Below are 13994 nucleotides of genomic sequence, written 5' to 3' on the forward strand. Positions count from 1 at the left end.
CAGGTGCTCTAGTGTATTCTTTTCTTTTTTCTCTCTATTTTTTTAAATTGTACTTTGGGTTCTGGGGTACATATGCAGATCATGCAGGATTGTTGCATAGGTAAACACATGGCAATGTGGTTTGCTGCCTCCATCCCCTGTCACCTACATCTGGCATTTCTCCCCATGTTATCCCTCCCAACCACCCCACCCCACCCCCACTGTCCCTCCCTTGGCCCCGCCCAACAGACCGAAGTGTGTGATGCTCCTCTCCCTGAGTCCATGTGTTCTGATTGTTCAACACCTGCCTATGAGTGAGAACATGCGGTGTTTGATTTTCTGTTCTTGTATCAGTTTGCTGAGAATGATGGTTTCCAGATTCATCCATGTCCCTACAAAGCACACAAACTCATGGTTTCTTATGGCTGCATAGTATTTCATGGTGTATATGTGCCACATTTTCCTAGTCGAGTCTATCATCGATGGGCATTTGGGTTGGTTCCAGGTCTTTGCTATTGTAAACAATGCCACTATGAACATATGTGTGCATGTGTCGTTATAACAGAATGATTTATAATCCTTTGGGTATATACCCAGTAATGGGATTGCTGGGTCAAATGGAATTTCTATTTCTAGGTCCTTGAGGAAGTGCCACACTGTCTTCCACAATGGTTGAACTAGTTTACACTCCCACCAACAGTGTAAAAGTGTTGCTGTTTCTCCAGGTCCTGTTTAGCATCTGTTGTCTCCAGATTTTTTAATGCTCGCCATTCTAACTGGCGAGAGGTGGTATCTCAATGTGGTTTTGATTTGCATTTCTCTAATAATCAGTGATGATGAGCATTTTTTCATATGTTTGTTGGCCTCATATATGTCTTCTTTTGAAAGGTGTCTGTTCATATCCTTCTCCCAGTTTTGGATGGGTTTGTTTGTTTTTTCTTGTAAATCTGTTTTAGTTCTTTGTAGATTCTGGATATTAACCCTTTGTCAGATGGGTAGATTGCAAAAATTTTTTCCCATTCAGTTGGCTGCTGGTTCTCTCTAATGATTGTTTCTCTTGCTGTACAAAAGCTCTGGTGTTTAATTAGGTCCCCCTTGTCTATTTTGGCTTTTGTTGCCAATGCTTTTGGTGTTTTAGTCATGAAGTCCTTGCCTATGCCTATGTCCCGAATGGTTTTGCCTGGGTTTTCTTCTAGGGTTTTTATGGTGTTAGGTCTTATGTTTAAGTGTTTAATCCATCTGGAGTTAATTTTAGTGTAAGGTGTCAGGAAGGGGTCCAGTTTCTGCTTTCTGCACACTGCTAGCCAGTTTTCCTGACACCATTTATTAAATGGGGAATTCTTTCCCTATTGCTTGTTTTTGTTAGATTTGTCAAAGATCAGATGGTTATATATGTGTGGTGTTGCCTCCAAGGCCTCTGTTCTGTTCCATTGGTCTGTATATCTGTTTTGGTACTAGTACCATGCTGTTTTGATTACTGTAGCCTTTTAGTATAGTTTGAAGTCAGGTAGCCTGATGCCATCAGCTTTGTTCTTTTTGCTTAGGATTGTCTTGGCTATGTGGGCTCTCTTTTGGTTCCATATGAAGTGTAAGGTGTTTTTTTCCAGTTCTGTGAAGAAGGTCATTGGTAACTTGATGGCGATAGTATTGAATCTATAAATTACTTTGGGCAGTATGGCCATTTTCACAATATTGATTCTTTCTAACCATGAGCATGGAATGTTTCTCCATTTGTTTGTGTCCTCTCTTATTTCCTTGAGCAGTGGTTTGTAGTTCTCTTTGAAGAGGTCCTTTACATCCTTTGTTAGTTGGATTCCTAGGTTTTTTATTCTCTTTGTAGCAATTGTGAATGGGAGTTTGCTCATGATTTGGCTCTCTTTAAGTCTGTTATTGGGCGTAGAAATGCTTGTGATTTCTGCAGATTGATTTTTGTATGCTGAGACTTTGCTGAAATTGCTTATCTGTTTTAGGAGATTTTGGGCTGAGATGATAGGGTCTTCTAAATATATGATCAGGTTGTCTGCAAATAGAGACAATTTGACTTCCTCTTTTCCTAAGCGAATACCCTTTATTTATTTTTTTTTCTTGCCTAATTGCTCTGGCTAGAACTTCCAATACTATATTGAATAGGAGTGGTGAGAGAGGGCATCCTTGTCTAGTGCCAGAATTCAAAGGGAATGCTTCCAGCTTTTGCCCATTCAGTATGATATTGGCTGTAGGTTTGTCGTAAATAGCTTTTATTATTTTGAGATATGTTCCTTCGATAATTAGTTTATTGAGAGTTTTTAGCATAAGGGCTGTTGAATTTTTTCAAAGGCCTTCTCTGCATCTATTGAGATAATCATGTGGTTTTTGTCTTTGGTTCTGTTTATGTGGTGGATTACATTTATAGGCTTGGGTATGTTGAACCAGCCTTGCATCCCCGGGATGAAGCCTACTTGATTGTGATGGATAAGCTTTTTGATGTGCTGTTGCAATCGGTTTGCCAATATTTTATTGAAGATTTTTGCATCTATGTTCATCATGGGTATTGGCCTGAAGTTTTCTTTTCTTGTTGAGTCTCTGCCGGGTTTTGGTATCAGGATGATGTTGGTCTCATAAAATGATTTCGGAAGGGTTCCCTCTGTTGTATCGTTTGGGATAGTTTTAGAAGGAATGATTCCAGCTCCTCTTTCTACATCTGGTAGAATTCAGCTGTGAACCTGTCTGGACCAGGACTTTTTTTGGTTGGTAGGCTATTAATTACTGCCTCAACTTCAGCCTTTGTGATTGTCTTTTCAAGGTTTCAACTTCTTCCTGGTTTAGGCTTGGGAGGGTGCAGGTGTCTAGGAATTTATCCATTTCTTTCAGGTTTACTGGTTTATGTGCATAGAGTTGTTTGTAGTAGTCTCTGGTTGTATTTTGTGTTTCTGTGGAGTCAGTGGTGATATCCCCTTTATCATTTTTTATTGCATCTATTTGATTCTTCTCCCGTTTCTTTTTTATTAATCTGGCTAGTGGTCTATTTTGTTGATCTTTCCAAAAAGTAGCTCTTGGATTTTTTATTAATTTTTTGAAGGATTTTTTGTGTCTGTCTCCTTCAGTTCTGCTCTGATCTTAGTTATTTCTTGTCTTCTGCTAGCTTTTGAGTTTTTTTGATCTTCCTCGTCCAGTTCTTTCAATTTTGACAATAGGGTGTCGATTTTAGATCTTTCCTTGCTTCTCATATGGGCATTTATTGCTATAAATTTCCCTCTAGTCACTGTTTTAAATGTATCCCAGAGATTCTGGTATGTTGTTTCTTCCTTCTCGTTGGTTTCGAAGAACATCTTTATTTCTGTCTTCATTTCTTTGTTTATCCAGCTGACATTCAGGAGCTATTAGTTCAGTTTTCATGAAGTAGTATGGTTCTGAGTTAGTTTCTTAATTCTGAGTTCTAATTTGATTGTACTGTGGTCTGAGAGACTGTTTGTTATGATTTCTGTTCTTTTGAATTTGCTGAGAAGTGATTTACTTCTAATTATGTGGTCAATTTTAGAGTAGGTGCCATGCGGTGGTGAGAAGAATATATATTCTGTGGATTTGGGGTATAGAGTTCTGTTGACGTTTATTAGGTCCGCTTGGTCCAGATCTGAGTTCAGGTGCTGGATATCCTTGTTAATTTTCTGTCTCATTGATCTGTCTAATATTGACAGTGGAGTGTTAAAGTCTCCCACTATTATTGTGTGGGAGTCTAAGTCTCTTTATAGGTTGTTGAGAACTTGCTTTATGAACCTGGGTGCTCCTGTTCTGGATCCGTATATATTTAGGATGGTTAGCTCTTCTTGATGGCATTGTTCCTTTTACCATTATGTAATGCCCTTCTTTGTCTCTTTTGATTTTGGTTGGTTTAAAGTCCATTTTCTCAGAGACTAGGATTGCAACTCCTGCTTTTTTTTTGCTCTCCATTTGCTTGATAAATCTTCCTCCATCCATTTATTTTTAGCCCATGTGTATTCAGGGTTTCCTCAATACAGCACACTGATGGGTTTTGACCTTTTTATCCTACTTGCCAGTCTGTGTCTTTTGACTGGGGCATTTACTCCATTTATGTTTAAGGTTAACATTGTTATGTGTGAATTTGATCCTGCCATTTTGATGTCAGCTGGTTGTTTTATCTGTTAGTTGACAGATTTTCTTCATTATGTCGATGGTCTTTACCATTTGGTACATTTTTGGAGTTGCTGGTACTGGTTGTTCCTTTCCTTGTTTATTGCTCCTTTCAGGAGCTCTTGTCAGGCAGTCCTGGTGGTGATGAAATCTCTGAGCAATTGCTTGTCCTTAAAGGATCTTATTTCTCCTTTGCTTATGAAGTTTAGTTTGGTTGGATATGAAATTCTAGGTTGAAAGTTCTTTTCTTTAAGGCTGTTGAATATTGGCCCCCACTCTCTTCTGGCTTGTAGAGTTTCTGCAGAGAGATCTGCTGTGAGTCTAGTCTTTGGGCTTCCCTTTGTGGGTAACCCAACCTTTCTCTCTTGCTGCCCTTAGCATTTTTTCCTTCTTTTCAACCCTCATGAATCTGACGATTATGTGCCTTGGGGTTGCTCTTCTTGAGGAATATCTTTGTGGTGGTCTCTGTATTTCCTGGACTTGCATATTGGCCTGCCTTGCTAGGCTGGGGAAGTTTTCCTGGATAATATCCTGAAGAGTGTTTTCCAGCTTAGATTTATTATCTCCATCACATTCAGTTACACCTGTCGAACGTAGATTATGTCTTTTCAAATAATCCCATAGTTCTGGGAGACTTTGTTCATTTCTTTTCACTCTTTTTTCTCTATTCTTGCCTTCTCATTTTATTTCGTTGAGTTGATCTTCAATCTCTGATATCCTTTCTTCTGCTTGGTCAATTTGGCTATTGAAACTTGCGTATGCTTTGCGAAGTTTTCGTGCCATGGTTTTCAGCTCCATCAAGTCGTTTATATTCTTCTCTAAGCTGTTTATCCTAGTTAGCATCTCATCTAACCTTTTTTCTAGGTTTTTAGTTTCTCTGCATTGGGTTTGCACATGTTCTTTTAGCTCAGAGAAGTTTATTACCCACCTTCTGAAGCCCGTTTCTGTCAATTCATCAGATTCATTCTCTATCCATCTTTGATCCCTAGCTGGTGCGGAGTTGTGATCCCTTGGAGGAGGAGAGGTGTTCTGGTTTTTGGTGTTTTCATACTTTTTATGCTGATTTCTTCCCATCTTATTGGTTTTATCTACCTGTGGTCTTTGTAGTTGGTGACTTTCGGATGGGGTCTCTGAGTGGACGTCTTTTTGGTTGATGTTCAGGATATTTCTTTCTGCTTCTTAGTTTTCCTTCTAACAGTCAGTCCCCTCTGCTACAGGACTGTTGGAGGTCCACTCCAGACCCTGCTCACCTGGGGATCGCCCGTGGGGGCTGCAGAACAGCAAGGGTTGCTGCAGGTTTCTACCTCTGCTATCTTCGTCCCAGAAGAGTGCCTGCCAGATGTTGGCCTGAGCTCCCCTCTGTGAGGTGTCTCTTTGGGTATATGGGGGTTGGGGAGCTGCTTGAGGAGACAGTCTGTCCCTCATTGGAGCTCAAGTGCTGTGCTGGGACCTCCATTGTTCCATGCAGAGCTGCTGGACAGGTACCTTTAGGTCTGCTGCAGCTGAACTCATAACCGCCTCTTTTCCCTGGTTTTCTGTCCTAGGAAGGTCGGCTTTATTTATAAGTCCCTGTTGGGCTGCTGCCTTTTTATATAGATGCCTTGCCCTCCACGCAGTAGTCTAGTCACAGTCTGCCAGCAGAGGCATTGCTGAGCTGCTGCAGGCTCAGCCCTGCTGCTGTTTGAATTGCCTAGGTAGTGGTGGACTGCCTTGGTACGGGAGGATGCCCATCCCCACACTGAGCTGGATGGTCCTGGGTCCAGTTGCGCTTGCTGCAAAACTCTCAGGCCAGAGTGTTCCACATTGCTTGTTTTGTCGGGGTGGTACCTGCCGAGCCAGATCCCCTGGCTCCCTGTCTCAGCCCTCTCCCTTTCATTTGAATAGGCGGCTCTGTCTTCCAGGCCTTCCGGCCACCAGCCAAAAAGGCAGCCCAGACTTGTGTGAGCTTATATGTGCCGACTTGGCACTGGCTGAAACCGCTGTGCTGAAAACTCATGGCACTTTTTGTGCCACGGAATCTCCTGGTCTGTGGGCAGTGAAAACTTGTTTGGAAATGTGGTGAATACTCACCCTCTGTGCTGTTCTTGCTGGGAACTGCACTCCGGAGCTGTTCCTATTTGGCCATCTTGGATCTCTAGGGTATTCTTACACAAGTAATCCAATCTGAGTAGTCTCCAAATTATTCTTCTGCATATTGAACTTGACTATCATGACAAATAACAGTTTTTTGAAACTCTACAAGCTATAAAACTACTTTAAAAAAGTATATATTCCTTTAAAAAGGTATATACAACTATGAGAATGCTTTGACTTTTTTTAAGTTTGAAGGCTTCATATGTATTTTATTACATACTTTCCAGATTAAAAATTTGAGTATGTCATGAATGTGGTTAAAGCTCCCTTTTTTGAAATTGTTCTTCTAGTAACTGTCTTCAGTAGTTTCTTTGCTGAGTGTCATCAAAACAGTTACATACCCAATTTACAAAGTATCAATTTCTGTGTTTCTCTTTTTGGTTTTAAATATTCTTGTTTGACTTTCAGATGTCTGTTAGGCCTTAACCCAAGAGGGTAGGCCATAGAGTATGATTTTAGGAATCCGGAATATAGAAAAGTCCAAAGCCCAAAGCGGGGAAAATATCCACATTCATTCATTCATTCAACAGCTTTTTATTGAATACTTGCTGTATGCCAGGTTATAGTAGAACACAGTTGCAGGTTATATCTTAGATGTGGTTACATAGAAACCAACGGAATTGAGGGGAATGCAGTTGAAGAACGGAAGCTTTGGCCCATTGCAGATGAATGTTATAAATATGAAGCCATCTCTAGACTTAGGCTATTGTGGGATATTTCTGCTTTGGAAACCATGATGTCATCCAAAGTCTTGGCACAGTCTTTCTATGTAGATTGTAGTTTCTTCCAGGTCGAGAATCATGTCATCTATAACACTTCTCCCTACATTATTTAGTCTAGTGTCTTAAGCCTAATAACTGTCTAGTAACTCTATTTGTCTGATTCTTTTAACTTGTGCTCTTAGTCAGGATATAAACACACATGCAAAATGCTGCATATTTCTTTTTTACTGCTTTACTTTAAAAATAGTGTAGATAGTAAACATTCATATAAGATTCCATATTTTAAGAGTTTATTGAGATACAATTTATAAATCATAAATCTCATCCATTTCAAGTGTACAATTTAATACTTTGTAGTATATTCACAGGGTTGTATTAAGATGACCACAATCTAATTTTAGGACATTTTCATGCTTTCTGAAAGAAATCCCATGCCCATTAGCATTCAGTCCTCATCCCACTTTCCCCCAGCCTCTGGAAACAAAATCTTTCTGTTTGTGTGGATTTTCCTGTCTCAAACATTTTGTATAAATAGAATTATGCAAAATGTGGTGCGGCATTTTTTTGTCTGGCTTCTTTCACTTAGTATGATGTTTCCAAGGTCCATCCTTGTTGTAGAATGTATCAGTACTTCATTTCTTTTTATTGCTGAATCATACTGCATTATATGGATATATCACATTTTGCCTATTTGTTTTTCACTTGATGAAAATGTGGGTTGCTTCCATGTTTTGGCTGTTGTGACTAATGAAGCTATGAACAGTTGTATGTGAATAATTTTGTGGATGTGTTTTTTCATTTATCTTACGCATATATTTAAGAGTGGAATTCCTGGATCATATGGTATCTCTGTTTAACTTTCCGAGGAACTACTTGATGTTTCAAAAGTAGCTGTGCCACTTTACATTCCCACTAGCAGTGCATCAAGAGTTCCAACTCTTTCAGCACTTGTTTCTGTCTTTATTTTACCCCTCCTAGTAGGTGAAAGTGCTATCTCATTCTAGTTTTGATGTTCATTTCTCTAATGACTACTGATGTTTAGCATCTTCTCATGTACTTCTGGCTATCTGTGTGTCTTCTTTAGAGAACTGTCTATTTGAATTCATTGCTCATATTTGTCTTACTGAGTTTAAAAAATTCTTTTTATATTCTGGATACAAGTCTCCACATACAATCATATTTATGATTTGCAAGTATTTCTTCCCATTCTGTGTATTGTTATTTTACTTTCCTGAAGGTATCATTTGTAGCACAAAAGTTTTAATTTTGAAGTAGTCTAATTTGCCCAATTTTTCTTTTGTTTCTTGTGCCATGTGGAAATGTGGGTTTAACAACATGGATATATCTTTCTTGGTTTTAGCAAGAGCAGTTTCTCTTGAAATGATGGAACAGAAGCTACATTGGAATGAGTTGAGGGATAGATGGAAAGCAAGAAAATGGAAATGGCTATGTACATTTTTTCAAAAAGAGGCCAGATAGGCTGTGGCTCGAGGGAAATGTGGGATTAAGAGATATTAATTTTAGATGGGAAAAACATTAATTCAGCAAGCCCTTTGTGTCTGTGGATTCCACATCTAATATGTCATAGAATGAGGACCAGAAAGGTTTCCTGGATTTGATGATGCTTGAGCTGAGCCTTGGAGAATGAGTAACTAGATGGAGATGGGTGATTAGAAGAAAGATTAGCATATATTAAGGCATGGAAAATTATTTAATTGTACTTTAGAAGTAATATGTTATTTAGAAGCAGAGAAATAAATTATCTACCTTCTTTAGAATATTGTACTTAGAGATGAATGTACAGAAAAGTCAGAACATTTCTAAATGGAATTGTTTTGATCACAAAGGAATTATTAGGAGTTGAAGCTGGCTTAACAAAATAATTTATATATATATATATATATATATATATATATGTATATGTATGTATGTTTGCATAATGAAAATAGCTTCCAACAAAATGTAACAATTTCCAAAATGCAGGTATACTTGGGAGTACATCATAGGAAATATTTGCAGCACAGCACAATATGTGCCAAAAATATTATCTTATAAACCATTAGCTCTGGTATATGAAGTAGAGAAAATGAACTTTTAGAGACTCTATTATTAACTAGACTGAGGATTCATTAGGGGAAGAAGATTAACGTCTTCTATTGTAAACACTGATGATAACTTAAAGAGAATGTGTAGATATATTTATATCATCAAATAAAATATTAAAGTTTTATACTTTGTGGATGGAGGTTATGTCAACTTATTCCTCTTGACCACTGTGTTGTAATGCCTACTTAATCATGGAAAAAGGTGGTAACTTCTCTTTCAGCTTTTAGATTTATCTTCCAATTTTTGTTTTGTTTTTCCTGTGTGTGCTCTTTATCCCTAGCTACAAGACATTCTTACCAAAATGTATTCGAGCAAAGATCCAAGATTATCACATTTTGACAAGGAAGCGAATAAGGTACAGATTTCGCAGATTTATTCAGCAGTTCAGCCAATGCAAAGCCACTGCCAGAAACTTGAAACTTAAGTATCTTATAAATCTGGAAACTCTGCAGTCTGCCTTCTACACAGAGAAATTTGAAGTAAAAGAACCTGGAAGTGGTCCTTCAGGTGAGGAGATTTTTGCAACCATTATAATAACTGGAAACGGTGGAATTCAGTGGTCAAGAGGGAAACATAAAGAAAGTGAGACACTGACAGAACAGGTAATCCTTAATGATATGTTCTCATTTTTTGTTATTTTAAGTAGAATGGAAATAAAAACAAAGTAATTTTAATCATTTGCAACATGGTCTTACATTTCTCCCATTTGATAGAAGTAGAAGTTTTTAATAGTGTGAAGCCATCAAGGTCATATATTTCTTTTGCTATTCATAAATGGTTTTTTCATTTAACTTTTTAGGACAAAATAATTAGCAATGGCTATATTATGGTTTCAGAAAGGTATCAAATTCTAGAGTGATTTTAAAGGTCTTTTGCCTTTCTTTCACTATTAATGGTAGTAGAAGGCATAATTATAAAAATCATTAATTAGAAAATATTAATATTAATTGATTTTATGATGTACACCTGTTAATTAAATTTTTTAAGGTTCGCATTGCAAGTTTTAAGTTTGTTAATATCTGTGTTGTTCATAGATTGTTACTAGAGATTTAGAGGGATTTGTTTTTTTATTTTTCATCTTTGGTAGTCACATTTCCAATTCTGGCAGTGGTTTCTACTAATGTTAATTGAATTGAAGAGTGCCATAGCACATTTTAGATTCCTGGCATCATTTAGTGCTCTCATGTTTAAGTCAAGCAAGATGCAGCATAGTCTTAGGGTTAGATTGAGAGAGGAAATCACATTTAATAATTATCTATTGTTATCAATACCTTTTTTATTTTAAATAATTTGAAAGAATGTTGTCTTCTTCATAAGTATTGTTTTAAAATGGCTCTATAAATTCTACCTGCTTTTAATTATAGGATTTACAGTTGTATTGTGATTTTCCTAATATTATTGATGTCAGTATTAAGCAAGCAAACCAAGAGGGTTCAAATGAAAGCAGAGTTGTGACTATCCATAAGCAAGATGGTAAAAATCTGGTAAGTTTGCTTTATGATTGATTAATGGTTTCATTTTACAGTTCTCAGAAACATGTATTTTAGAATCTTAGTACCAAAATTATTTTCTTATAGGAACTTTGATTGTAGTTAAATATAACTCTAAACATAAACATCCATTCAGTATGCTTTTTGATAACATCTAGCTTTTTGTATTACTATCAGCATTTTCCTACAGAGTTTCTTGTACTATACAGTACTTTTTAAACTCATATTTATGATTAGCAAAGCACCAGTTACTTTTTCCCCCATCTCTAGATTATACTAGTTCCCTGATGTAACGCTCACCCCTGACTAAAATATTTTATCAACAGGGATGTGTGTGTGCTAGTTATACTGCCTAATTAAAGGAGAAAAGTAAAACAATACTGTCTGGAATTTATATAACAAAATGTAAACCAATCCCAGGTCAGCCCCACCCAAGCTGTAAGACATGGTTGATGCTAAAAGATTAACCCTTTCTCTTTCTTTAAATAGCTTCAGGAATCTAATTTACTTTAATGTAAAGGGAAGAAATGAATTATTTTGTGCTTTGCTCTTAAGTTTCTTATTTATCTGGCTCTGTCTTCTTTTTAACTCAGATGCTTCTTGACCCTTTCTGGCTTGAACTAATCATATTAATGTTATTTGTCTATTTATCTTAAGTATATATATGGCTTACCTATCTGACTGTTCCAGGGTTATATTGCCAAAATTGTAACTAACTTGCAGCTCACTTTATTCAGCCTAGTTTTCTGTTCTTAGATAAAAATATGATAGCGTTATCTACTGCTTAGTAGACTGTAAGCCTCTTGAAGGATCATGTTTTTATCTGTGTTTGTACCCCCTGCACCTTACACAGTGTTCAGGGCCTAGTTTAGAAAAAGCTTGATAAATATTTTATGGACACATGAAAGGAATTATTAATTATCAACCCCATTGTAGATCTGTAATAAATGTTTCTGGGATAGTTTACTGATCCTAATGTGAACATCCTGTGGTTAATCTAATGAACTTCTCTATGGGATTGTATTTGGACTTGGCTTAATTTTTAAGTCTGCAATACAGAAAAGTTAAGTAACTTTCCAAGGGCACAGTGTTGGTCAAGTAGTAGGGCTATTTAAATTCAAATATATGATTTGAAAACCTAAGCCCTTAAGTGTGACACTACCTTCTTTGCTGACTATTCATAAGGCTCCTTAAAAATACTATACTGACAATTTGTTGGAATTGTGTAACAAATAGAGAAGAATTGACATTTCTTTCTCATATTAAGTTTTCTGTTCTAGGGATACACTGTATTTTTCCTTGTACCCAAGTATTATGTTTTTCAGAAATTATTGGGGATCATTTTATTTATATTGATACATCATGTTTCTTGCTGAATTTTATTCATGATATGTTATGCTTTTTCTGTTTATTAAGATTAGTAACTTTTTCTCTGTATATTTTCCTCACCAAATTATGTATGGATATAGGAAATACAATTTTTGCTTATTATTGCATTTTCACAGTCTATTCTGTGTTAGTAACCTCTTCATTCTGGAGTTTATTTCTAATTTTGGTAAAATATAAAATATATATAATATAAAATTTAGCATCTTACTCATTTTTAAGTGTACACTTTAGTAGTGTTAAGTATATTCACATTATTGTGCATCCAATTTCCAGAACTCTTTTATCTGGCAAAATTGAAGTCTACACCCATTTAATAACAACTCACCATTTCCCTCTCTTCCCACTCCTTGCAACGACCATTCTACTTTATTCTATGAATTTGACTACTCTAGATACCTCATATAAGTGGAATCAAACAATACTGTCTTTTTGTGACAGGCTTGTTTCACTTAGCATAATGTACTCAAGGTTCATTTGTATTATAGCATGTATCAGAGTTTCCCTCGTTTTTAATATATACATGTATTCTGTTGTGTATATATCACATTTGTTTATTCATTTATCCATCAATGAATATTCAGGTCGCTTTTTAATTTTTTACTATTGTGAGTAATATGCAACGGCATTATATCTTAAAAATTAAGTTAAAACACTTTATTGCTAAAAAATGCTAATGATAATTTGAGCCTTCAGAGTTATAATCTTTCTGCTTGTGAGAGTATTACTTTGATGTTGATGCTGCTGACTGATCAGGTTGATGGTTGGTTAACGTTGGAGGTGGCTGAAGCAATTTCTTAAAATAAGGTAACAACGAAATTTACTGCATCAGTAGACTCTTCCTTTCGGGAAAGATGTCTCCGTAGCATATGATGATGATGGTGTTTGGTAGCATTTTACTTACAGTAGAATTTCTTTCAAAATGAGTCAGTCCTCCCAAACCCTGCCACTGCTCTATCTACTAAACTGTTCTAAATCCTTTGTTGTCATTTCAACAACATGCACAGCATCTTCACCAGGACTAGATTCCATCTCAAGAAACCATTTTTTTTTTACTCTTGCATAAGAAGCAACTCCTCATTTGTCCAGGTTTTATCTTGAGATTGTAGCAATTCAATCACATCTTCAGCTCTACTTCTAATTCTAGTTCTCTTGCTATTTCTACCACATCCTCGTGACTTTCTCCACTGAAGTCTTGAACCCCTCAAAGTTATCCATGAGGGTTGGAATCAACTTCTTCTAAATTTCTGATAATGTTAACACATTGATCTTCTTCTGTGAATCACTAGTGTTCTTCCTGGCATCAAGAATGGTGAGTCCTTACCATAAGTTTTTCCATTTACCTAGGTCCATCAGAGGAAACACTATCTATGGCAGCTTAGCCTTACAGAATGTATTTTTTAGATAATAAGACTTGAAAGTTGAAATTGCTTTTTGATCCATGGGCTACAGAATGAATGCTGTGTCAGCAGGCATGGAAATAACATGAATATCCTTTTACATCTCTGTCAGAGCTCTTTTTTTGCTGAGCAGATTTCAACAATGGGCTTAATATAGTAAACTGGGCCAGGCGTGGTGGCTCATGCCTGTTATCTGAGCACTTTGGGAGGCTGAGGCAGGTGGATCCATGGGGTCAGGAGTTTCAGACCAGCCTGGCCACCATGGTGAAACCCTGTCTCTACTAAAGATACAAAAAATTAGCCAGGCATGATGGTACGAGCCGTAATTCCAGCTACTTGGGTGGCTGAGGCTGGAGAATTGCTTGAACCCGGGAGTTGGAAGTTGTAGTGAGCTGAGATCATGCCACTGCACTCCAGCCTGGGTGACAGGGTGAGACTCCATCTCAAAAAAAAAAAAAAAATTAAACCATGCTATAAACAACAGATGACAGATGTGCTGTCATCCAAGCCTTGTTCCAATTATAGAGCACAGGCAGGGTAGACTTAATATAATTCGCAGAGCCCTAGGACTTTTGGAATGGTAAATGAGGACTGGTTTGAATTTCAAGTCACCAGTGGCATTACATTAGCCCTTGGCAAGAGAGTTAGCC

General features: G+C 37.0%; 1 protein-coding gene across 5 annotated transcripts in view; it reads left to right on the top strand.

Annotated features, from left to right (window-relative positions):
* The window catches only part of JAK2 (Janus kinase 2), a 115088-nt gene that overhangs the window by 59949 nt on the left and 41145 nt on the right, over positions 1 to 13994 (top strand). For 3 of the 5 annotated variants that reach the window (XM_032291054.1, XM_032291053.1, XM_032291055.1), the window contains 2 exons: positions 9349 to 9670; positions 10433 to 10552. In XM_032291054.1, the coding sequence (XP_032146945.1) occupies positions 9349 to 9670; positions 10433 to 10552 (442 nt within the window). The remainder of the gene's footprint in view (positions 1 to 9348; positions 9671 to 10432; positions 10553 to 13994) is intronic. The other 2 variants (XM_032291056.1, XM_032291057.1) reach the window with 1 other exon arrangement.

The sequence above is a fragment of the Sapajus apella genome, unplaced genomic scaffold, assembly GCF_009761245.1.
Source record: "Sapajus apella isolate SASKATOON/1434 unplaced genomic scaffold, GSC_monkey_1.0 scaffold24, whole genome shotgun sequence".
NCBI lineage: Eukaryota > Metazoa > Chordata > Mammalia > Primates > Cebidae > Sapajus > Sapajus apella.